Here is a 26,466-nt window from a genome sequence, read left to right as displayed (position 1 = left end):
GATGGGATGTCCGCTGATGCAGCACTGAACCAGCTCATTTAACCGCACCTAAACCTTAACGTTTTACTATTTATAACCTTCCCCTCACCCCAATCCTAACCTTAACCATCTTGCTACCTCAAATGTTACTCTCACTGTGATAAAGTGTTTGTTTCCCATGCATTCTGACTGTGAATTTTCATGTTTGCCGCCCAAGGGGAACGTTAGAGCATACCATCTGGCAAGGGGAGGTTACAAATACACTCTACTTTTAACGTCCACCTTGGTAGTTGAAACCTCCCCTTCGCGTTGACTCGGTCCAAACCCGACCATTGACGAGGCGGCTCCCTCCGTTCACTTCATAGAGCCGGCTTTTTGAGCGACCGACACATCACTAATGTGTTAGCTAGCAAGATGGTTAAGGTTAGGATGGGGGTGAGGGGAAGGTTAAATTGCAAGAGGGAAAAGGTCACAATTTGGTTAAAAGTCCGTTTTACGGCGGGTGTCAGTGACGACGCTCTGGCACAGCGCGTTGCCCCCCCGACGTGCAGGAGCTCGTCACCTGCTGACAGCAGGCTGCTGTCTTTTCCGAGGACTGCATCTTGCCAGTCATTATCACGTGACAGCGACTAGTCGATGACAGGCATAAAAAGTCACTATAGTGAAGTCGACTAGTTCATACAACCCCTATTGCTCCCCAGTGTTCTGCAGCATAATCAGCACGTTCTCTTTGAACTTGATATCAAATTTTCGCCTCCTTTTCGTCTCCGCCCCTGCCAAATCGCAGTCTATCACTGGCAAATCAAAAGTGAGATGAATGACACAACCGCCCCCCCTGTGGTACTTGCTTGTTACCACATTCCACCCGGCCACAATAAAATACCAGCCATTATTCACCTCCGCCGACTCCGGCCAAAATATGATACCCGGCCATTAAATTAATACAGGCCAATATTAGAGGATTTACGGTAAGTGACGAAAATGGGCACTTTTGGCGTCAGGGGTCTGACGCGGAGGGTGGCTGACCAAGCGTTTGTTTTTGACGCGCTGGGAGTGAGAACAGAGATCTTGCTCTACCTCAGAAGTACCAACTGCATACCAAGAGAAAGAATAAGCATCATTTACCAACTTAGATCAGGTTAAGTACAAACAAACTCTTTTCTGTGATGGAACAGCTGTAATATCTGAGAACTTGGATTCAACCGAGCAGCTGGAAGGTATTTAATAGAGGTGCTGAAAAAAATCGATTCAAGTCTGAATCGGGATTCTTATTTATAAAGATTCAGAATCGATTCACAAAGGTTCAGAATCGATTCCAAGAACTCAAATGTTTGGCATGTTACAGGTTTGAGATGCACTTTTGTATGTTTTTTTGGTCTTTGTTAGGAGAGTTAGCACTCTGTTTACTTTTGTGGTCCCATAAGTTGGGATCATTTATTTTTGAATCTGCTGATAAGTGGGGACTAGAATGTAATTTTTTTTCCATACCCAGCAATTTGAGATATTCTCATATTTATTTTCTAAGTTGATAAGTGAGTACTCAGGATTACTCGTGTTTATTTGAAGTTATTGAAAAATGAGAGAAAAAATTTTCCTTTGCAAGAAATCTGAGGCAGTTATTTATAGAGGTTGAGGACTCAAATGTTAAACTTGTTTCCACACATACTTAAAAAGTATTTGACCATATTACTTTCAAAGCTACTGTTCGTTAACTAAAGATTTGTTATATTTTACAAGGTAAGCAAAAATAAATGTTGCCTTTTGGTCAAAAGATTGTTTCTGTTTACAGTTTTAGAATCACTTCATTTTACATAGTAAATTAGACATTTTTTTTTAGCATGACCAGTCTAAAGTAAAATAAAAATTTTCCCATAGCTTTAACTAACTTGCACAACAAAGTAGTTAATCCTGGAACTGACACTCTGTTAATATTGATTGTGGATTGATTCTGAATCGAATCGGCGCCCCGAGAATGGGAATCGAATCAAATCGTGAGTTGCTCTGAGAGTCACATCCCTAGTATTGAATCTCTTACTGATTCTCAAGAGACAGAGCCTGCTTCTACTGACGAGGGAAGTCAGTGGGGCTCCTATGCAAAACTTCAGACACCAACAACTTTATGTTTGAGTCACTCTTAACCTTCCAACAAAGAGGACCAGGTCCCTTCTAAATAAGTCCTGCACAGACGTCCACAATGACTGAACAGGGCTCAGGAATACTTAGTTACCTATTCTTAGTAAAACCCACCCCTTCTTCCAATCCAATCCAATCCAATTTTATTTATAAAGCGCATTCACAAGGCATTACAACCAAACAAGGCGCTGTACACTAAAAATGTCAGCTAATTAAACCGGCGTTATACAAACATGTCGAACACAAATAAAAGATAAAAAGGAAATACAACAAAATTCCCAAAACTAACAGCTAAAAATCAATAAGACACAGGGAGAATAAAAAATTTGAAAAACATTTTAAAAAAGAACCTCAATAGTACGGAAGTTGATATTGTGAAGTCCATTTTTAAACAGTGCAGATGTAAGTGAGGTTCATAATTAATTAATTAATTCTTCAGCAAAAATCTTAATTCATTTTAATCTGAAAAGCACTTAATACAGGGCTGCACTCTTCCAGTTGAGAGTCATGAATGTTGCCCTCCTGTGGCCAATTAAAACATTAAAAGACCAACAGATTAGCAAAAATGGAATGAATCAGTCTAAAAATCATTAAGCTCTGTCTCAATAAAAGGAAAGTTAAAAATCTGGTGTCACTCTCTTGTGTTTTTTTTTTTTTTTGGTAAAACTACAAAAACAAGTTGTCACTTTCAACAGCCCAGCAGATCAATTAAAACACGTCAGTCCTGATTAAAAAATGTAATTTATAATAAAGCTGTAGAATTTTACATTATACACCAAATATCTGAGATGGTTGATGCCAAACTTTCAAACCACAGCCCACTGATAATAATGCTTTGTGTACAGATCAGAAGTCATTTGTTTTTGTGTAAACAGAGGTAAATAAATACGTTTAAACCGTATTCAACGGGAATGAAGAACTTGCAACTGCAAAAAAATAAAAATCATATGGAATTATTTGAGAATTAGATCGGCCTCTTCACTGTCTGGTTGTAAATCCCTTTTGAAAACCTATTTTTATGATTTGGCTTTTGACTCAGCATGAGAGTCTTTATAGTGTTAGTTCTTAAGCTTTAGTTTTGATGCATTTTTATCTTGTGTATTGTTTTTTAATGTTTTAATTTCTGTGAAGCACTTTGGTCAGATTTATACCGCTGTAAGGGGCTATACAAATAAAGCTGCCTTGCCTTTGTGTGGACTTCTGAAATCACGTGTGGTGTTCCGATTCTCCTGTGATTTTTTTTGGACGTCACAGGATCAGCTGTGTGGAGCTCTGTCACTTTCAGTTAGCGTCAGAATTGCTTCCAGTTGGAAATGAGTTTGCGGTTAAAACGTCACCATTACATTATGTGACTACTTTCATGGCCGATGGAAAGAAGGGGTGAATCTAATAGCTGAAATGTCTCCCTAGCTTTCCTTAGTGTCTACAGGAGTAATTAAAAGTATATTCAGTCTAGCAGAAAATAACTCATTATCTGAATGAGCTAGTGCCGCCTCTAGCTGTCACCAGGTAAGAGACATAAGACACCCTGGGCAGGTGACTAACTCACTCACACCTAGGGATAATTCAAATACACTAATAAGCTTAACCTGCTATGTTTTTGGTGTTTGTGGGGGGAACTGGAGCACCCAGAGAAAACCCACGCATGCATGAGGAGAACGTGTTAACTACGTAGAAGTCACGGGTGAAATCTGAACCTGCAGTCTCCTTGCTGTGATTAAATGTGTCCCCATGCAGCCCCATTTTTGGTTCTAATTTGGTAAAAATAATATAACTAAAACAAGTTCTACATATATACTAAACTACCAGGGTTTAAACAAGTAATGTCTGACGGAGTGGTACTTTTTGATGAAGAAGTTCTTAATCTTCGCAAGGCTTGTATTTCTTTCGGCATGTTTTACTCCTTTCTGTTGTTCGAGATACTTTTTGAACTCTTTTGACCTTGGACATTTGGGGATTTTAATTTTATCGTGTGGAGGGATGTTTCCTGGTTGGAAATGTTTCATTATTTTACGAGCGTTTTTCACATAACGTTGATTTGGAGCGCCATCAAGATGCTCCATTGTGAAAAAAGGGTGTTTAAGAGCATCAGCTGGGAGAATCCGCTTTTCTGGATCCACTGTTAACAGTTTTTTCACGAGATCAAGAAAAGCTTTAATATCTTTCTTTTCAGTTTTTTTTTTTTGGGGAGTTTAGGAAAAACAAGTCCTCCAGGGATGTTACCGGTACCAAATCATACGTTTCCCTATAATTCGCTCCTCTCTCCTTAAATCTCCAACAATGTTCAGTCCCTTCCTTATCTTTTATGAAATATTTTGAGACTTGAGTCGCCTTGTCTAGTAGGTTTTGGTCAGGATGACCAAGGAGCTTTATAATTGTTCTCAGATGATCGTATTCGTTTTTATAAGGGAACGGATAATATTTAAGAAACAGAACAGACAAGAGACAGCCAAGACTCCAAGTGTCTATCACTTCATCTAGTGGTAGACCAAGAATTATCTCTGGAGCTCTGTATGCCATCATGGGAAGGATACCCTTTTCTTTTAAAGTTTCAGTCTCACAAGCAAACTCAAAATCAATCAGCTTTATTCTGAATGGTTGATCGTCATGATTTACAAGCATGACATTATGAAGTTTCACACCTGTGTGAGTAATACCAAGCTGTTTTAAAACAGTAAGTGCTTCTAAGATCTGCTGGGCAATTGGTCGGATTTCAGCCACATTTAAAGATCTACCTTTGTTCTCCAAAAATGTAAACAAATTTTTATCCAAAAGCTCAAATTCCTGATATAAAAAGCCTTGAAAGTAGAAACTGTCGTTCAATCTGATAAAATAGCTGTTGTATTGTGTGGGTTCGTTCAGACTTTCTAATATTTTCATCTCATTGAAAAAAGAGCTGTAATCGCTTTCTTGTGCTATTTTCAAAGCTACGACCTCATTTGTTTTCTGTATACGGCATCTGACCACCACTCCAAATGACCCAGATCCAAGTACTCGTTCTACAGTATACAGGTGCTGGCCAGTAAATTAGAATATCATCAAAAGGTTGAAAATATTTCAGTAATTCCATTCAAAATGTGAAACTTGTACATTATATTCATGCAATGCACACAGACCAATGTATTTCCAATGTTCATTACATTTAAATTTGATATTCATAAGTGACAACTAATGAAAACTCCAAATTTGGTATCTCAAAAAATTAGAATATTCTGAAAAGGCTGAATATAGAAGACACCTGCTGCCACTCTAATCAGCTGATTTACTCAAAACACCTGCAAAGGCCTTTAAAAGGTCCCTCAGTCTTGTTTTGAAGGCACCACAATCATGGGGAAGACTTCTGACTTAACAGCTGTCCAAAAGACAATCATTGACACCTTGCACAAGGAGGGCAAGACACAAAAGGTGATTGCTAAAGAAGCTGGCTGTTCGCAGAGCTCTGTGTCCAAGCACATTAACAGACAGGCGAAGGGACGGAAAAAATGTGGTAGAAAAAAGTGTACAAGCTCTAGGGATAACCGCACCCTGCAGAGAATTGTGACGACAAACCCATTCAAAAATGTGGGGGAGATCCACAAAGAGTGGACTGCAGCTGGAGTCAGCGCTTCAAGAACCACCACAAGGAGACTCATGAAAGACATGGGATTCAGGTGTCGCATTCCGTGTGTCAAGCCACTCTTGAACAAGAAACAGCGCAAGAAGCGTCTCGCCTGGGCCAAGGACAAAAAGGACTGGACTGATGCTGAGTGGTCCAAAGTTATGTTTTCTGATGAAAGCAAGTTCTGCATTTCCTTTGGAAATCAAGGACCCAGAGTCTGGAGGAAGAGCGGAGAAGCACAGAATCCACGTTGCATGAGGTCCAGTGTAAAGTTTCCACCGTCAGTGATGGTGTGGGGTGCCATGTCATCTGCCGGTGTTGGCCCACTCTGTTTCCTGAGGTCCAGGGTCAATGCAGCCGTCTACCAGGAAGTTTTAGAGCACTTCATGCTTCCTGCTGCTGACCAACTTTATGGGGATGCAGACTTCACCTTTCAACAGGACTTGGCACCTGCACACAGTGCCAAAACCACCAGCACCTGGTTCAAGGACCATGGTATCCCTGTCCTTGATTGGCCAGCAAACTCGCCTGACCTTAACCCCATAGAAAATCTATGGGGTATTGTGAAGCGGAGGATGCAATACGCTAGACCCAACAATGCAGAGGAGCTGAAGACGACTATCAGAGCAACCTGGCCTCTCATAACACCTGAGCAGTGCCACAGACTGATCGAGTCCATGCCACGCCGCATTACTGCAGTTATTGAGGCAAAAGGAGCCCCGACTAAGTATTGAGTGCTATACATGCACATTCTTTTCATGTTCATTCTTTTCAGTTGGCCAACATTAGAGAAACAAACATTTTTTCATTGGCCTTTAGAATATTCTAATTTTCTGAGATACCAGATTTGATGTTTTCATTGGTTGTCACCTATAAATATCAAAATTAAACGTAATAAACATCGGAAATACATTGGTCTGTGTGCATTGCATGAATATAATGTACAAGTTTCACGTTTTGAATGGAATTACTGAAATATTTTCAACCTTTTGATGATATTCTAATTTACTGGCCAGCACCTGTAAACCTTTGAACGGCTTTCAATCTTCATACCTGGGAATAGGTTTGAAGGTAAGCTTTCTGAGTCAGATGAGTCTGTCTCATCTCTGTCTAAGGAAGATGTGTCTGTAGATTGGTCTGGTGAAAGATTACCCATATGCAGTTCCTCTGTGTTTACTTTGCTGTTTTCCTCTAACTTTTTGCTACACGTTGCTTCTTCATTCTTCGAGAAACTAAGTAACTCATTCTTCTCTCTGGTGTCAATAGAAGTTTTCTCTGTAACGTTTCCTCCTTCACATTCTTTTAAATACAACTTTACTACTTCTTCTGAAGTAAAATTTGAACTGCATGTTGATGTATCACATTCTGCCATTGGTAAAGATCTATCTAAGTCTGTTTGAACACCTGGCACCTGACTGGGGCCAGGGCATTTGCTGATTTCACTTTCACCATCTGAAGGAAATGGTTGGACATTTCTCATTAATTTACGTGCTTTTTTCACATAACATTTATCTGAAGCGCCATCAAGATGCTCCATGGTGATGAAAGGGTGTTTTAGAGCATCATCTGGGAGAATCCGGTTTGCTGGATCCACTGTTAACATTTTCTTCACGAGGTCAAGAAAAGCTTTAATATCTTCATTTTCAGTTGAGTTTTTAGTATTTAGAGAGAAAAATAATTCATCCAGCATTGTTAAATCATCATAGGTTGCGTGTGCCCTCCTAGACAGCGCTCCTTTCTTCTTTTCGTATTGTTTCAGGGTTTTAAATCTCCAAGAGCATTCAGACCCGTTCTTAACTTTTATGAAATAGTTTGAGACTAGAGTACCCTCGTCCAGTTGTTTTTTGTCAGGTTGACCAAGGAGCTTCATAATTATTCTCAGATTATCATATTTGTTTTCTTCTGGGAACACAAAACAATCAAGAAACAGAGCAGACAAGAGACAGCCAAGACTCCAAGTGTCTATCGCTTCATCTCGTGGTAGACCAAGAGTTATCTCTGGAGCTCTGTATGCCAAATTGTGAAGGATACCCTTTTCTTTTAAAGTTTCAGTCTCACAAGCAAACCCAAAATCAATCAGCTTCACTATGACTGGTTGTTCTTCATGATTTACAAGCATGATATTATCAAGTTTCAAATCTGTGTGTGTAATACCAAGCTGTTTCAAAGCACTAAGAGCTACTAGGATCTGCTGGGCAATCACTCTGAGTTCAGCCACCTTTAAAGTGTCACCTCTTTTTTTCAAATAATCGAACAAAATTTGATCCAAAAGCTCGAATTCCTGATATAAAAAGCCTCGATAGGTGAAACTGTCATTCAATTTAATAAAGCAGTGTTTGAAATTTGTCAGTTTGTTCAGAAGTTGTAGCGTTTGAACTTCATTTAAAAATTCGTTTTCATACTGTCTACTCATTACTTTCAAAGCAACCACCTTATCTTGCCCCTTTATGCAACACCTGGCCACCTCTCCAAACGTCCCAGAAACAAGAACTTCCTTTACATCGTAAATCTTTGAATTCCCCGTAACTACCATACCTGGCATTAATATTGAAGGGGTGCTATCTGAGTCAGTTGAGGATGACCCTTCGTTTGTGTCTGAGGAATCCGTTTCCCATCTGATAGACCGGTCCAGCTTTGAATCCTCTGAACTATCTTCTTCAAAAGTTTCACTGCTAAACAACTCATGGAAATTTACACCATTAGATGAACTCGTCCTGGGGTCAGAGTGTGGCGTGTTTTTCGATTCAGCTTTTGTTTCAGTGCTACTGGTTCCTGTTCTGGTTTTGGTCTGAACTAAATGTGAGGAATTTCTCTTTCCCTTCTTACTAAAATCCAGGTCTGGGGTCTGTTCTCTGTTGCTGCTAGGGGTGGAAAGAGAACTATAACTGTTTTCTTCTTCGCTGAATTGGCATTCCTTCATAATCCTTTGGGATTCTGTTAAATAAAATTCATCTGAGATATAACGTAGATGCTTCATTGTTATAAATGGGTGTTTTAAAGCATCCACTGGTTTGATCCTAAGTGCTGGGTCCACGTTTAACATCTTCCTGAGAAGGTCGATAAAAGCCTTTGTGTCATCATAATCTATTGGCTCAGGTTGGTTGGATTTAGACAGAAAGTCATTTAAATCAGTTAAATTATTGCAATCTGTTTTCTTAACCTCACTTCCGGTTATTTCTTCAAATTCCTTTGGGGTCCAGAGTCTCCAAACGTAACCAGACCCCTGCTTCACTTGTTTAAAAAACCGATGACTTTGACATCCTTTTTCCAGTAGTTCATTTCCCGGCTGGCCCAAGACATCTACGATAAACCTCATGTACTGATTTTCACAGTCCACAGGGCTCATGTGTTGCCCTAAGAACAGAAAAGCTAACGTACATCCAAGGCTCCAGATATCAAGGCTTTCATCTAGTGGACAGTCCAGGAACACCTCTGGTGCGGTGTAACCACAATCTAATGCGATCTTTAAGTCACATAAGTCAGATGTCTTTGCAGAGTTGGAAAAACCAATCAATTTGACACCATACTGGTGTGAAAGTCCATCCATAGTCATTATATTTTCTGGCTTTATATTAGCGTGAGTGATTCCAGCGTAGTTCAGAGCTCCTAAAGCAACTAACATTTGAAATGCAATTGCTCTGATCTCAGTAAGGTGAACAGGTTTCCCATTTGCTGCTAAAACTAATTCCAGAAAGTTTGAATCCAGCTTCTCATAGGCAAAGCAGGTCCTGTCTTGGTATGAAAAACACTCAGAAAAGTTGACAACGTAGCATTCGTGGAGATTTAAACTCTTAAGTTGTTTCAATATCCTCACCTCTCTATTTTGAGAATGAAACTTCTTTTTGACAAATTTTATAGCCAAAATTTCCCCTGTTCTCTCATTTCGGCACTCAGCAATCTGACTAAACTTCCTGTAATGTGATACTTTTTGGATTTGGTAAGCATTGAATTTACTTGCAACAGAAATACCTTCCTTAATTCTGAAAGTAGAATTATCTAAACATTCCTGTGTGGATTTTGCCATTTTAAAACTTCTTGTGGGAGTCAAAAAACAAGCTTCTCTCTTCTAGACAAAGTGCCTATGAACGATGTGCTCTCAGCTCTTAGGTCTATAGGTTCTGCGCCTTTATGACGTCAGACGTCATAAGCAATAGACAACGCTCATCTCCTAATATGTAAATGAGCTTACGCGGGAGTCACGTGGTACGTGGAGCTGCGTCGTTCCGGTCGTTCTTTTTTTTTTTGTTGTTGTTGTTTTTTTTTATCCGCCTCTGGTCGTTCCTTGAGAAGGATCTGGTCTGGCTGCAGCCACTGTGGATCTCCAAGAGCATCTGGCTGCGGCCACAGTGGAGCTCCACAGTAACCGGATACACGTGACCTCCACAGTAGCCGGAAGCACGTGACCTCCACAGTTGCCATAAACACTCATGGATACAGCGGACGTCTTGCAAGTCGATCGCAAAGGTTGGGATAGTCTTGTTTTTGACCTTGTGCTAAACCAGGAAACACATCCACTGGGTTGTAGATTAATTCAGATAAAAAGTGAGGAGCAAGCATGCATGTGAGTCATCAGTCAGCCTAATTGTTTAGATGGAATGTTGTAATGTATAAAACTTCAAAATTTAAGATTTGGACAAATTAGAGCAAAGGAAACTAGCTAGAAAAATGTTTACTTATTTCCATGGAAATGTAGCACAGATTCAACAGGTTAATCCTTTACTGTATATGCATTTCATACATTTAGTGCCTTTACCAGTCAAATGCTTTATTGGACCAAGCTGGGATGAATGGTGATGTGTTGATCAGCATCTTTGTTGAGAAAAGGGAGACTATATTGGAGCAGGCGGAGGGAGACTAGGGGCCTTAGCACACCTCTGTTGTCACTTGGCTTCCTGGGGCTGGAGGCTAGGAGGAGATCCGACCCTCTGGCTTGGGTCTGGGGTGGTGGGTTGCTGTGCTCAGCGTTGGGCGGGGGGAGCCTGCTCATCAGCACCCCAGCAGAAAGAGTCAAACTCTGGTAACCGGTAATGGTTGTACCCCTTGTGCAGCAGTACCGCGACCAGAGTGAATAGGGTGTGTATGGGGAGCATGAGTGGGCGTCCGGCGTGCATTTTTGTAAGTCTTTGGTTGTATGTGTATGTGTGAGCATGAGGGAGGGAGTGTGTGACTGTGTTTGTGTATGACTGTATATGTCAGGTGGGGCCTTTGACTCCTCCCCTCTCCTGGGACTTCTTTTGATGATATAGATCTTCGTCTCCCCTCCCTCTGCCACACCTGGTGTGGAGTGTGGTGCCTTGGTCTGTTCTGAGTGTTCGTGGCTCCCGGGTCAGGGGGTTTAAGATTTTTGGCGTCTGCCTGATCAATCCCGGTGGCTGTCTGGTGGGGTCTGGGTCCCTGGACTCTGCTGGGTCCCCAGCGGGGGTGGTCACCCCTGTGTCCCGGGCTCGGCCGGCTAGGGCGTGGGAGGCTGCGGGCGGGCCTGTGGGCTTGCCGCTGATAGCTCCCGGGACTCTGCCGGCTGCTGGTTGTGGCCCCCCGAGGCGATCCTCTGTGCCTCTCGAGGGGGGTGGGGGCCTTTCTGGTTGCAGTCTCCTTGGGGTTCCTGTGTTCTGGGGCAGCACCTGGATCTCTTGGACTTGGAGCTCCCCCTGTCTCCTACACATCTTTGGGGGACGGATCTGTGGTCCCTCACACTCTCTGTTGGACGCTCCCATAGAGAAACCTTACATATACAAGCATGTGTACACACACAGGTGCTCACATGGTGCTCTCAAAAGTATGGGCTTGGGCACGTTCAACACATGTCTTAAGGCTGTCGTTGCCACTAAATGCACTATGATTTATTATCATGTGATTGTTCAGTTAAACAATGCTGATTGTATATTTCTTAAAGTTGACAAAGTGATAACTTGCTCCTGTTGTATTGTTGTGTGTCCCATTTTTTCTCTTCTTTCTCTTTCTGCAGGTCTAGAAGCAGACTCTTGTTCATTATTGTTTATTTTTGTGGACACCCCCCCCTCCCCCCTCCCCCCTCCCCCACCCTTTGTCTTTTGCTTTCTCTTTCACCTCTGTCTCTGGTCGGATTTACAAAACATTCAAAAACAATAACAATAAAGTTTTAAGTGTCAGGCGTGACATTAAAAGCAGATGCTTTGATGCTCCACCTGAGAGTAAATCTGTAAGGCTTGTCACCAGCATTCAGACATCAATTCTGTTTGCTTCACAGCCAGACAGGACACGAGGGGAAAATAAAAATAAAAAAGAGAAAAGGGAGACTGGTTTAGATCTTTGTTGAAACCTTTTTGTCAATGTTAAGTCAATTTTAATTATTTTGTGGTTTATTGCATGAGGTCATTATAAGTGTTTTTATGTAATTTATTTTATCGATCATTTAGTGTTGGTTGTTTTGTGTGTTGTTATTTTTGAGCTGAATTTTTTTTTTATTTTTTTTTTTTACTTTTTTACCTCTTGAGTCCTGCTGTTCTTGATAGTTGGGAATAGTGAGGCCTACTGAAATAGAAATAGAAAAAAAAACAACTTAAACATTATTTTTAGAAAATCCTTATACATAAAAAATGAAAAATTCTTACATTTCTTTCAGAGAAACAATGTCAAAAAAAAGAATAAAAAATCTAAGTAAGTTCATCTGAATTATTAGATCAGTTCTAAGATGAAACAATACGGGGTCTCAGAGGGTCAATGCCTATTTACGTCACACAAAAGGATTTCAATTTATTAAATAAGTAAGTAAATAAATAAATGTAATATTAATGTAACCTAGGCTCTTGTATCAGGGTGCTATTCCCGCTCTATCCAGTAGGTGGCGGCATTGGAAATGCCCCGCTTGATAAGACGGAAATAATGCAAGAACAAGACAGAGTCGTTTCCAGAAACAGTGATGGCAGCTACCATTCAGAGCTTGCTGGAGGAAATCTCCGGCGTTGAAGACCCAGTCGAAGAGCTTCAAAGCCTAAAAACTGCTCTGTTGTCGATTCCAGTCAGCGCTCTGAGAGACGCAGTGAGCGGACAGCGTTTCGATTTAATTTTCTCTTTGCTCGACACTAATGAGAGGTAGATTTGGCTAACTCATCTTGTTTACATTGTTATCAAACTGCTGCGTGATAACTGCTGAGTCAGAGAGCGTGGGGTGGTTTTGTCGCCAACATTTGGCCATTTAAACAAAGAATCTGCATAACAATAAAATGTTATGCAAAAAATGTTTTATTAGATTTTGGTTGGAACAAGCTAATTTGCTTACAATGCTACCAAGAGTTTAGCGTCACGTAAACAGTCACTTAATTAGTCTTGAAGCACAAGTGAGAGCATACATCTTAATAATGCTTGTATGCTAAACTTGGTTATCAGCTGCAGCTGTAACACGGTAGGAGAACTAATGCGGTTTTGCTCACAGGGAGCAGGTTGAGTTGTGTGTGGACATCCTTGAACGCATCCTGTTGGCCCTCAGTCCTGTCCATGTGGTCCAGAACTACAGAGCTGAGCTGCAGAGCGGGTTGAAACATCCTAATGAGACTGTTAAGATACTAGCTTTGACACAGGTAGAGCATCTGTCCATACGTGGAGCAGAAAACAGCCAGGAAGATATCAGCTAACCCTAATGTTTCTGTTACGTCCTGTTAGATTGGCAGAGTGGTGGAACATCCGGACGCTTCCACCGAAATCCTCAACAATCATGAACTCTTACAAGGGATGATCTTATGCATTAGAGAGGAGAAGATGGCAGTGGCTAAACGGGTGATTATCAAATCCCTAACAGGACAGTAAATCTCTTCAGAAATCTGCATCTCACTTTTTTTCCTCCTCTAGGCCATTGAGTCGCTGTCTAAAATTAGTCATTCCAAGCCTGGGTTAGACAAGTTATTCCATAGTGACCTCCTGGATGTTTTGAAGGATGTGATGGCCTCAAGTGACATCATCCGATATAGAGTATATGAGGTATGGAATTAATAAATTCTCCATTTCTACATCTGAAAAAGCATTTTTCTGTATTTGTTTTTGTGTAATCAGATAATTGTTGTAATGTACAGTGGGGCAAAAAAGTATTTAGTCAGCTACCGATTGTGCAAGTTCTCCCACTTAAAATTATGACAGAGGTCAGTAATTTACATCATAGGTACACTTCAACTGTGAAAGACAGAATGTGAAAAAAAAACATGAATTTACATGGTAGGATTTTTAAAGAATTTATTTGTAAATCAGGGTGGAAAATAAGTATTTGGTCACTTCAAACAAGGAAAATCTCTGGCTCTCACAGACCTGTAACGTCTTCTTTAAGAAGCTTTTCTGTCCTCCACTCGTTACCTGTATTAATGGCACCTGTTTGAACACATTATCTGTATAAAAGACACCTGTCCACAGCCTCAAACAGTCAGACTCCAAACTCCACTATGGCCAAGACCAAAGAGCTTTCGAAGGACACCAGGAAAAGAATTGTAGACCTGCACCAGACTGGGAAGAGTGAATCTACAATAGGCAAGCAGCTTGGTGTGAAAAAATCAACTGTGGGAGCAATTATCAGAAAATGGAAGACATACAAGACCACTGATAATCTCCCTCGATCTGGGGCTCCATGCAAGATCTCATCCCGTGGGGTCAAAATGATCATGAGAACGGTGAGCAAGAATCCCAGAACCACACGGGGAGACCTGGTGAATGACCTGCAGAGAGCTGGGACCACAGTAACAAAGGTCACCATCAGTAACACATTACAACGGCAGGGAATCAGATCCTGCAGTGCCAGACGTGTTCCGCTGCTGAAGCCAGTGCATGTCCAGGCCCGTCTGAAGTTTGCCAGAGAGCACATGGATGATACAGCAGAGGATTGGGAGAATGTCATGTGGTCAGATGAAACCAAAGTAGAACTTTTTGGTATAAACTCAACTCATCGTGTTTGGAGGAAGAAGAATACTGAGTTGCATCCCAAGAACACCATACCTACTGTGAAGCATGGGGGTGGGAACATCATGCTTTGGGGCTGTTTTTCTGCTAACGGGACAGGACGACTGATCCGTGTTAAGGACAGAATGAATGGGGCCATGTATCGTGAGATTCTGAGCCAAAACCTCCTTCCATCAGTGAGAGCTTTGAAGATGAAACATGGCTGGGTCTTCCAAAACGACAATGATCCCATCACACCGCCCGGGCAACAAAGGAGTGGCTCCGTAAGAAGCATTTGAAAGTCCTGGAGTGGCCTAGCCAGTCTCCAGACCTCAACCCCATAGAAAATCTGTGGAGGGAGTTGAAAGTCCGTGTTGCTCGGCGACAGCCCCAAAACATCACTGCTCTCGAGAAGATCTGCATGGAGGAATGGGCCAAAATACCAGCTACTGTGTGTGCAAACCTGGTAAAGACCTATAGTAATCGTTTGACCTCTGTTATTGCCAACAAAGGTTATGTTACAAAGTATTGAGTTGAATTTTTGTTGTTGACCAAATACTTATTTTCCACCCTGATTTACAAATAAATTCTTTAAAAATCCTGCCATGTGAATTCATGGATTTATTTTCACATTCTGTCTCTCACAGTTGAAGTGTACATATGATGTAAATTACTGACCTCTGTCATCATTTTAAGTGGGAGAACTTGCACAATCGGTGGCTGACTAAATACTTTTTTGCCCCACTGCCCTTCCATGGAACCAGTACGGTCAGTCATGGCTCCTCTGCATTTTCTGAGACAAATCTGTGGGAACAAATAAAAAGACTTGATTGTTTTCTTTCCATTTCCAGCTGCTGGTAGAAATCTCATCTGCTTCTCCCATTTCTCTCGGTTACTGTGCCAGCAGTGGCCTCATCTCCCAGCTGCTCGGAGAACTGACGGGGGATGATGTTTTGATTAGGTACCACTGTTTTTATCATCGATAAATTACTTGTGTGACATCCTTTCATGCTTTCCCATCCTCTCTTGTCTATTTATTTCACCAGAGCCACAGCAGTAGAGATGGTGACCAGTCTGGCTCACAGTCAGCATGGCCGGCAATATTTAGCTCAGCAGGGGATAATGGATAAGATCTCCAACATGATCAGAGGAGCAGAAATGGACTCATTTTCTTCACTCTACCTTCCAGGTAACAATTTATATCCGTTTCAAACTTAGCATAAGCTAGAAACACTTGTAATTAATTTGTAGTTATTAAATGTGATTTAACTGATCCAATACATTAAAGTTGGTTAAAAGGGGAGAAGAAGTCACAGCTTTGTCTAAATGGTCAGTATTAATTAAGGAGGAACACAGAAGGTTCTTACCATGGAAGTTGGACTGGTTTTAGGTTTGGTGAAGTTCTTTGGGAACCTGGCCATTATGGACAGCCCACAGCAGGTGTGTGAGACCTACCCAGCCTTCCTGAACAAGGCGTTGGAGATGGCCCTTGATCCGGACCCTGCCATGATCGGCGTGGGCCTCGACACTTTGGGCTTGCTTGGGTCTACAGTTGAGGGGAAGCAGGTTCTACAGAAAACAGGTGGGTTAGAGGCATTTGTGAATTTATTATTATTATTATTTTTTAAGAATCATGATTGTTTCATTTGTATTAATGTTATTTTAGTTAAAAGGGACAGATAACATAAGTTTTTCTTCTTTCTGTCCCCTTTTTCATTTTGGCTTGTAGCAATTTTTTTCTGTAATTTTATTTTAATGTCAATAAATGAAAAATGAAATATATATATAAAAAGATTGGTTTACGTATAGTTTATTTTGAAAGGGAAATTAGTTGTATATTTAAATTTCTGTGATCTTTTAAACTTATTAAAACTTAAGAACTCTAATTATTAAAGCCATACTTTGCTGCTTTATCATGTTTTAAAATCATTTTCTTGACCCAGTATGTGCTAAAATAATCCTTTACAAGGTTAATGAAATGTCACTCAGACCCCGCCCTGTGGCCAGAATACTGGATCTGCAGCTTCAGACTGGCAAGGTGCTCTGTTGGGACTTAAGAAAAATAGAGCTGACATACCTGGTGCTGCAGTCTGCTTTCAACACATTTCCTGCATGTTTTAGATCATGAACACAGCTGGTTTGTTTAATTCAGTGACGAGTCACTCCTGTGGACACTAATGAAGGCTGGGAGACATTTCAGCTGTTGGATTAAGGTGTTAAAAAGATGAACGCACAGAGATGAGATAAGTTTTGCTTTCGGTTTGACCAGAGAATTAATAACGGACAGTAGGGGGTGGTAAAAGCAAACAAAACTATGAAGTGTGCCTTTAGACTTCTATACCATTTGTATCTTGTTTGATACACAGATTTTTTTAGCCTCTAAAACTTCTACGTCTTTAATACAATTAGTACCTGCTATATAGGTTCTAATGCTTTTTCTCTGCACTCTGGCGGAGAATCTGATCAAACATTGTAAAATGAGTGACGGCATTATCAAGTCAGTAGTCCTCACGGGACACAAATATTGGATTTAAAAAAAAAAAAGAAAAAATGTATAGTGTGTATGTGTATATGTATGTGTGTATATATATATATATATTTTTTTTTGTGTGTGTACACCTAAACATTAGTCCACAATAGACATTGTAGCAAAACCCTGAATGTAAAAATATTACTAAGTGTTGATTTACATCAACAGCCTACAGAAGAGACAAAATTCAGTATTGTAGAAATGCAAGTGGGGGCCACACGAAATCACTCCACCGGGCCTGTGGCTGCACTTTTGACATGTGTGATCTAGAAAATATAGGATTACATGATAAAATATGATGTATACATTTATTATTGCATTATCGTCCAATAAACTGATTAAACAAATAAAATAAAGCATTCTTTTTCATACATCTGAATTTAAAAGGGTAATAATAGGGATGCACACTGTATCATCGGCCGATGTTTGTCATGTTTTTAACATCATATCGGTTCGATAATAAAATGCAATTAAAATTATATAGATATATGTATGTATAATAATAATAATTAGGGATGTCCCGATCAGGGTTTTTTGCCCTCGAGTCCGAGTTATTTGATTTTGAGGATCTGCCGATACCGAGTCCCGATCCGATACTTTCGATACATTAAAGAAATGGAAGAAACAGTTCCAGAATGTTCCTTATTTTTTATTTCATTACCTTTTTATTTTAATTTTTAACTACAGATCACTTCTGTGAGGTAGCTTTAACAATCAATAAATAACATAAATTCTTCACTTTTGGACTTTATTGCAAATATAAAAAGTCTAATATAAAAACAGATTGCACTTCAACTTAAAATACCTGGCAGGGGTCTATTTAGCCTCGGCCCCCAAAATGCTTAGATACGTCCCTGGGCGTGGGACGGAGTTTTGAAGATGATCTGAATTGTATCAGCTATATAAATACTACATGCTGATAAATTATTGCTTTATACAGGTACAAATGTGTCGTGGGATAAATCTACCTAAATTTTATTTTTTTAAGAACTTTGTTTTGTTTTCTTGGGTTTTATTTTCTTATCATCCTGTCCTGTCTGTCTCTGATCTTCCTGCATCTCCCAGTCCTCCAAAAAAACTCCTGCCTGCTTCCTTCTTTTCACCTCACAAGTAACTTTTTAACTAGCAGATCAAATTGATCTATTGACCGCAAAAAAAGCGGAGTGTGCGCTGCGCTGCCCGGCTGCGCCAGTGACGAGCGCTGCAGCCGGGGCAGCGTGAGCGCGTCCACACGTCATGCTCAAATACAGACAGAACTTACCAGAGAGAAAATGAACGGACACGAATGACTGTGTGTTAATTGTATATATTTTTGGTGACACCACTTAGAAACTTAGAAAATGTTACTGTGGCCGTGTGCAGAACGCAGCTGGAGTTCATGAATAATCAGCGGTCTGCCTGCAGCTCTCTGCATCTCTGCTCAAAAGAATCCCCGCTACTCTGAGTCCATGTAAATAATATAATATGGGTAGAAACTGGATCTCTTTTGTGCTCCTTCTGGGTGTGTAAGTTAAGGGCATCGGGGGGCCTGACAACCTTTAAGGAGAACCAAGTTGCTCTCCTGTAATCTGAACCCAGTATCCAAGTCCGGATCGGGGCGTGGATCGGGAAGTAAAGCCCGAGTCCCGATCAGTCTGAAACCACGTGATCAGGGCTATTTCCGATCATGTGATCGGATCGGGGCATCCCTAATAATAATAATAATAATATTGGTAAATATCAGCTATTGGCAATAACAGCAATATTGATATCGTTATCGGCCCAATAGTTTTATATTTTTGCAGAATTCCTAACTTTTTCAATGTTTCAGTTTATTTTGTTCTTCAAACTGCTCTTTTTTCCTCTCTTGGCCATCCTTATAAGGTTTACAAAATCTATCCACTCATTTCTAATCAAAATGTTTTTATAAAATCAGGAGAAAACTTCAAAGCTGTGATTTTGAGAATGAGCCAGCTTGCCAGTTCTGGAGCGAATGAGCTTAGAGTTCGCAGCTTGGACGCCATATCGCAGCTCCTTACCCTACAGGTATGGATAACGTTTCGTCGTGAAAGATTTAGCTCGAGTTTACCAACAGGAGTCTGAGCGGTCTCTTATCTTCTTGCAGCCAGAGCAGCAAACAGAAGACCTTTTGTCCCTGACAGAGTCCTGGTTTCACCTTTTATCCAACAAGCCAATGGACATGATCCGTGACATCAGCACTCAGCCTTTTCCGGAGCTGCACTGTGCAGCTTTACGGATCTTTACTGTAAGTGTTGGTTTCCCTACTTATTACTTTTTCACCTGAAAGACTGCACAAAAAATGCTTTGTATACCACAGCAGTGATGATTTAGTGTGTGTGTTTTTTTAGGCCATTGCCAGTCAGCCTTGGGGTCAGAGGATGATGATCAACAACCCCGGATTCATGGAGTTCATTCTGGATCGCTCAACTGGTCAGACAAAGGAGGCCAAGGATGCCAAGTTCGAACTGGTGGGGTCTCTTGTGAGTTCGTCTACATCTGCAGAAATACTGGGCAGTCAGAACTACATCCGTCTGAAGATGTACCTCAAAGAAGGACCTTACTATGTAACGGCCGTAGCTTCAGTTGGCACAGAAGGAGCAGAGTGATTCAGATACAAGAAGAAACGTGGAAAACTGGTATTTTCTGCTTAAGCGATGGGCTTAAATAGCTTATGTGATGCACATTTTATTTTTTTACAATAAGTACTAACTGTGAAATAAACGGAACAAATTTGGAAACTGGGATATTCTAATAATTGCATTTCCTTAAAAATAAACTGGCAAAATACTTGGATTTCCCATAAATCAAAACATAACCACACCGTGGCATAATTCATCTTAAAACTTGCTCTTGTTGCATTTTCAGCCAACTAAACTTGGTCTCGCTTATTTTTACACTTTTATGCCAAACTATTATGTTTCATTAGTAAATGTGGAGAAACATCAGATTAAAAACCTGACAAGATAGAGCTCCTGTTGCCGGAGTCTCTAAATAGGTTGATGTCATATTTTCTTTTTCACTGAATTTAAAGGTTCTGATGAAATCTAGGCTCAGATTTCTGATCCAGAATTTCAGTCATAAAAGTTCAATGTATTTTTATTTTTTTCAAATTTATTTCAGTTTTCTCAATCTTTAATTACAAGAAATTTATTTCACATATATTTGAATGTTGCCCTAAAATATTTGCATGCAAGAAACGATTTTCAAACCACGTTTTACACATGGTCCAACAAAAGCTGCATCAGATGTGGGACAAAAAATGTGTTTAGTTTGTGTGTTTACCAATGACTTTATTTTAATAAAATCCTCAGATGTAACTGGTTTTTCATCCAAAAATTCATCTGACTGCCTTCTAGACATGAATGAGTGAAGCTGTATATTGTGTCAGTTATAACTTTTTTCATTAAAAGGTCATTTTTTGTAATAAATACAGAAAATTCTATTTCATGGATTGTATTTTTCTTGTTGCAGAAGGGCAATCACAAATTGTCACATAGTTTTACTAAAAAAAACTGAAAATCTACTTACCTGGAGCCTTACCTGGAGTGTTCTTTTATTTCCACTGCTGTAGTGAAGCTTTAATCTACAGGTTTTTATATTTTTATTTATTTATTTTTACTTTGCAATAAAGACGCAGAGGATTAACTGTCCATCTCCAGGAGGTGGAATTGAGTCTTTGGGTCGTCAACATTCTTAAAGAGCATAACGTGATTAGAGGCAAGGAGTGGCCTGGAAATGAGGTTAAATTAGCCAGATTTTTATTTAATATTTCTTAGATCAAAAGATGAACAAAAATTATTTCTACAACAAACATTTATAATGCTGTTCATGCACGGGAATATTGAAAGACCAAGTTCACTGAGAAACCCGTTTTCTCAGTGCTGATATAAAGTAGACGGGGAAATTCTCAGTTTAGAAAACCCAGACAGATCTACAGTACAGGCCGAGAGTTTGGACACACCTTCTCATTCAATGTGTTGTTTTTATTTTCATGACCATTTACTTTGGGAGATTCTCACTGATGGCATCAAAACTATGAACACATGAGGAGTTATATACTTAAGCAAAAAAGGTGAAATAACTGAAAACATGTTTTATATTCTATTTTTTTAAAGTCACCCTTTGCTCTGATTACTGCTTGACACTCTTGATAATGCTTCAAGTGGTAGTCACCTGAAATGGGTTTCCGACAGTCTTGAAGGACTGCCTCTTGAAGCTCATCGAGCGAATGCTGAGAGTGTGCAAAGCCGTAATCAGAGCAAAGGGTTCATGAACTCTCCCATCTTGGCACATGACGTGGAAGGCTGTTGTTGGTTTAGCATCCAGGAAATTGCAAAAAATGTCTTGGCTACTACAAGCTAACTGTTAGCCTTAGCAACTCCACAACACGGCAGAACTTCAGGCTTGTGTTATTTGTGGAGATAAAACATCCGTGTTGCAAAAACAAATTCAGTGGTCAAGTCTCTATGTTGGCCACTAAGAAGGGAGATGTCCAAATCTAGCAATAAAAACTCCAAAACCTGCTGCTCCGGCTAATTTCCAACAGGAGCGGCGCCAGAGCTTTTTTTTCCACAGAGATTGACTCACAAGGCATTGTTTTACACTAGAGACCACTGCAGATGTATGGAAAATAAATGAACAAATGTAGTCGTAAATGTAGCTCCTTAATGCAAAAAAGGCATGAGATTTGTTCACATGAGACAAAAGGGGTTGGGGGGTGGATTTATAGACCCCTAGCTGATTCTGAGGGGCTCTAGCTGGTCCTCATTAAAGAAGGGTGTTGGACCAGTAACTCCGCAAAATAAAAATTTGTCATCGGTTTTATATACATTTAATACACATTTTCAAATAAACAGGTGAACAGTGGCTGCAGACACCAGATGGAGATATTGTTGTCAGAGGTCAAAGGTCAGGCTTCTCTGAATTTAGAAACAAAGCTTATGTGAACTACTTCACATGGAATTTTCCTGAGCATGACAGATGTGTTAGCTGCGATCACATCACTGATCACTAGGGATGTGTATTGGTGAAATTGTGTGGATGTTGTAGGGCTGTCATGGTTGACACGTCTCTACAACATTGCGTGGTCATCGGGGGCAGTTCCTAGGGAGTGGCAGACCGGGGTGGTGGTCCCCATCTTTAAGAAGGGTGACCTGAGGGTGTGTTCCAACTATAGGGGGATCACACTCCTCAGCCTCCCTGGAAAGGTCTACTCCAAGGTACTGGAGAGGAGGTTCCGATCGATAGTTGAATCTCAGATAGAGGAGGAGCAATGTGGTTTTCGTCCTGGCCGTGGAACTGTGGACCAGCTCTATACCCTTGCAAGGGTGATGGAGGGGGCATGGGAGTTTGCCCAACCAATCCACATGTGCTTTGTGGATTTGGAGAAGGCTTATGACCGTGTCCCCAGGGGCACCCTGTGGGGGACGCTCCAGGAGTATGGGGTGGGTGGCTTTCTGTTAAGGGCCATTCAGTCCCTTTACCAGAGGAGCGTGAGTTTGGTCCGCATAGCCGGTAGTAAGTCGGACCTGTTCCCAGTGAGGGTTGGACTCCGCCAGGGCTGCCCGTTGTCACCGGTTCTGTTCATCACTTTTATGGACAGAATTTCTAGACGCAGCCGTGGTGTGGAGTGTGTCGAGTTTGGTGGCAGGAGAATCTCGTCTCTGCTTTTTGCGGATGATGTGGTCCTCCTAGCTTCATCCAGCTCTGACCTTCAGCTCTTGCTGGGTAGGTTCGCGGCCGAATGTGAAGCGGCTGGGATGAGGATCAGCACCTCCAAATCTGAGACCATGGTTCTCGACCGGAAAAGGGTGGCTTGCCACCTCCGGGTCGGGGGAGAGGTCCTACCTCAAGTGGAGGAGTTTAAGTATCTCGGGGTCTTGTTCACGAGTGAGGGTAGGAGGGATCGGGAGATCGACAGGCGGATTGGTTCGGCGTCTGCAGTGATGCGGACGCTGAGCCGATCTGTCGTGGGGAAGAGGGAGCTGAGCCAGAAAGCCAGGCTCTCGATCTACCGGTCGATCTACGTCCCAATCCTCACCTATGGTCATGAGCTTTGGGTAATGACCGAAAGAACGAGATCGCGGATACAAGCGGCCGAAATGAGTTTCCTCCGTAGGGTGGCCGGGCTCAGCCTTAGAGATAGGGTGAGGAGCTCGGACATTCGGGAGGGACTCGGAGTAGAACCGCTGCTCCTCCGGATCGAAAGGAGCCAGTTGAGGTGGTTTGGGCATCTGGTCAGGATGCCTCCTGGACGCCTCCCCGGGGAGGTGTTTCGGGCATGTCCTGCCGGCAGAAGGCCCCCGGGTCGACCCAGGACACGTTGGAGAGGTTACATCTCCAATCTGGTCCGGGAACGCCTTGGGGTCCTGCCGGAGGAGCTGGTGGACAAGGCCGGGGAGAGGACGGCCTGGAGCTCCCTAGTTGGGATGCTGCCCCCGCGACCCGGACCCGGATAAGCGGAGGAAGACGAAGACGAAGATGACAGATGTGTTAGCTGCGATCACATCACTGATCACTAGGGATGTGTATTGGTGAAATTGTGGCGATACGATACGTATCACGATACAGGGAGACGATACAATATGTCACGATATATTGCCATGCATTCAGCCAGACAATATTAACAATTTTTAGACTGAATTTATTGTAGGAAAATTCAATAAATAGTCCAAACTGATACTTAACATATTTAACATGAGGTTTCTGAACCATAATAATAAAGGGATTTACATTTCAATGGTGGAAACAAAACCCATTGCACACTGCTGCCACCTAGTGGTCGGCTTTGAAATGCACCAAAATCTAATCAAATCAAATCAGAATTTATTTATGAAGCGCTTTTCATGCAAATGCAGCTCAGAGTGCTTTACAATATTAAAAACAACCAGCCAGCAGTCGGTTTCCCACCCCTCCCACACAGATTCACATAAGAGAACTCCTTTGTATCTATAATAATAATAATGCATTGAACTTATATAGCGCTTTTCTAGACACCCAAAGACGCTTTTTCACACACTCTCACATTCACACACTGCTAGTGATGGTAAGCTACTTGTAGCCACAGCCGCCCTGGGGAGGTCTGACAGAGGCGAGGCTGCCATTTGGTGCCGTCGGCCCCTCTGACACAGGCAAGTTGGGTGAAGTGTCTTGCCCAAGGACACAACGGCAGGATACCCCTGGCGGGAGCTGGAATCGAACCTATGACCCTCCGATCATGAGGCAATCCACTCTACCACCTGAGCTACTGCTATCTCCCTCCTCCCACCCTCGATCCTGTCCCAAGCAGAAGCAAACTCCTGCACACACACACACACGTAATAGAGAAAGGGCAGCTGGCTGAGTGCAGATGTAGTAGGTACAAAGAAGACGAAAACGCCATCAAAGGAGCCAACTGCACTGGGAGCACCAAGATTGGCAGCAATAGCCTTGACAAGAGTAGACATGGGAAGCACCCCGGCCGCCACAGCCCACCGCTGCCCCCGGGGCAGCCGGCCCCCACAGAGGAAACACTAGTTTACTAATGAGACTAAGATAACAAGTTAAGAAACAAATTAAACATTAACAGCTGATAAATAAAAATCTAAATAAAACACAGTGATAAAAGATAACCAAGTAGAAGCATATAATTCAATTTATAAAATATTGTACAACAAAGTATTAAGACTGGTTAAAACTAATAATTATTACAAGTTAAAATAAATATGTGAGAAAATATGTGAAGAAAAGAAAATACACAAATGTTTGCATGTAAAGTCTTCCAAATATTTGATACACAGCTTTTGAATATGATATAATATTGCAGGAGAAATAATCACAATATATTGTCATCAATATTTTCTTACATCCCTACTGATCACACTTGTGGATTTTTAATTATTGTTTGGAAATACTGATTCATTTATGAGCCGGTTCTAACGTCCTGATCCTAATGATGACATTTTACTGAACTCTACCTTCCAACATTAATGTGGAACTGTCTAATGTATTTGTAACCAACATTAATCTTTTACACATCTAGACTCCAGGTGGAACATCACAGATGTAGTTTTTCTTCTACCCCCACAGCACTGACTCATTCCCAAATGTCCATCATGAACTTGGAAGTCTTGAACAACCTCACGTCACCGACTCCTCTGTGAATCATGTACCACCTCACCCCCGTCTCCTCCAGATGCGTCACTGGAGAGAGGAAAACATCCAGTCAGATTGATGTATGATTGCTGCTTCTCCTTTACATCAGTGGCCTTAGGGACGGAAAACCTTTCAGCTAGACTTCTCGCAGCCTTAGTTATTTAAAAATAGATTTAGAGAGGGTGTCTGCTTTTCATTACACGTTATTATAGAAAGTCCAACGGTTCACGCTGGATTAGAGCATTAACACTGCTGACCTTGTGACCTTTCACCTGTATTCAGACATTCTTTACTCCTACATTCATGAAATGTTGGCTGGGGTGAGATTAATTTACAAGAGGAATAAAGTGGAAGAAAATGTTGAATTTTGCTTGAATGATGAGTCAACCCATCATCATCCTTTAGGTGTATCTGTGCAGTGATGTCTGAATGTTTTTGTATATTTAATGTGATTTATTTCAGCTGTTAAGTATGACGTTTTAAAACTCCATATGACTGGTAGCTTTTTGGGGAATAACGGGAACTAGATGAAGCAAAATAACACAAAATTATTCATGAGTGACTACCAAGAGTCAAGTTTTGTGTTGTAGAGTTTTATTATTTGTTTGTACTGCATGACTCAGCTAAAAAGGAGCAAAGGAGGCAGAAACCTGAACCTGCTTCTACCTGTATTTTCTTATTTTAGCTCTTTAAATTGCCTTTACTTACATGTACAGATTGTTCCTCTTGTCTCATCTTTTTTTTTTCTTAGAGAGGCGCTAAATTAAAAAAATCATTCTTCGTAGGGGTACAAGAAATAACTTATGGGGCACTCCTGTTTACTGGCTTTGGTGTTACATCGATTTGAGTTCCCTCCTCGAGATCTGTTTCGGCTCCACCAATCAGCAAGTTGGAACCGTCCACTCACAAACAATGTGTGTCCTAAGCCTTACCCTAACCCTAACCAACTCTAAAACAAACAAAAAAATCATGCTAGACTGAGTTATTTCACACATTATAATTATGCTATACATACATTTTTGGTGTGTGGGTGGTTATGGTTAGGGTAAGGGTTAGGGTTATTTTTTGTGAGTGGATGGTTCCGTCTCACGTCTGGTTGGAGCCGAAACAGGTCTCGAGGGGGGAACTCTGATCGACATAACACTGGTATTGAATTACAAATGCCTGCTGCGTTACCTCGCTGCAGATTCAGCACCTT

At 41.2% G+C, this 26,466-nt stretch overlaps 1 protein-coding gene across 1 annotated transcript; it reads left to right on the top strand.

Annotated features, from left to right (window-relative positions):
• The first annotated feature begins 12,568 nt into the window (after positions 1–12,568).
• On the top strand, positions 12,569–20,577 carry psmd5 (proteasome 26S subunit, non-ATPase 5). The gene is made up of 10 exons (XM_015943007.3): positions 12,569–12,781; positions 13,122–13,266; positions 13,349–13,462; positions 13,535–13,663; positions 15,457–15,566; positions 15,652–15,794; positions 15,996–16,187; positions 19,051–19,160; positions 19,240–19,380; positions 19,484–20,577. Exons 1-10 carry the CDS (start codon positions 12,609–12,611, stop codon positions 19,739–19,741), a joined length of 1,515 nt encoding a protein of 504 aa, XP_015798493.3. The 5' UTR covers positions 12,569–12,608; the 3' UTR covers positions 19,742–20,577.
• The last annotated feature ends 5,889 nt before the right edge of the window (positions 20,578–26,466 follow it).

Source organism: Nothobranchius furzeri, chromosome 6, assembly GCF_043380555.1.
Source record: "Nothobranchius furzeri strain GRZ-AD chromosome 6, NfurGRZ-RIMD1, whole genome shotgun sequence".
In the NCBI taxonomy this organism is placed as follows: domain Eukaryota; kingdom Metazoa; phylum Chordata; class Actinopteri; order Cyprinodontiformes; family Nothobranchiidae; genus Nothobranchius; species Nothobranchius furzeri.
Note: the sequence above shows the minus strand (reverse complement) of the source record. Positions and strands in the feature narration are given on the sequence as shown.

Bases quoted from the DNA above. Each gene is read 5' to 3' on its own strand.
- psmd5 (XM_015943007.3), top strand. From the start codon at position 12,609: ATGGCAGCTACCATTCAGAGCTTGCTGGAGGAAATCTCCGGCGTTGAA. The intron at 12,782-13,121 runs GTAGATTTGGCT...TTTTGCTCACAG, and splicing joins TTGCTCGACACTAATGAGAG to GGAGCAGGTTGAGTTGTGTG. The intron at 15,795-15,995 runs GTAACAATTTAT...GACTGGTTTTAG, and splicing joins TTCTTCACTCTACCTTCCAG to GTTTGGTGAAGTTCTTTGGG.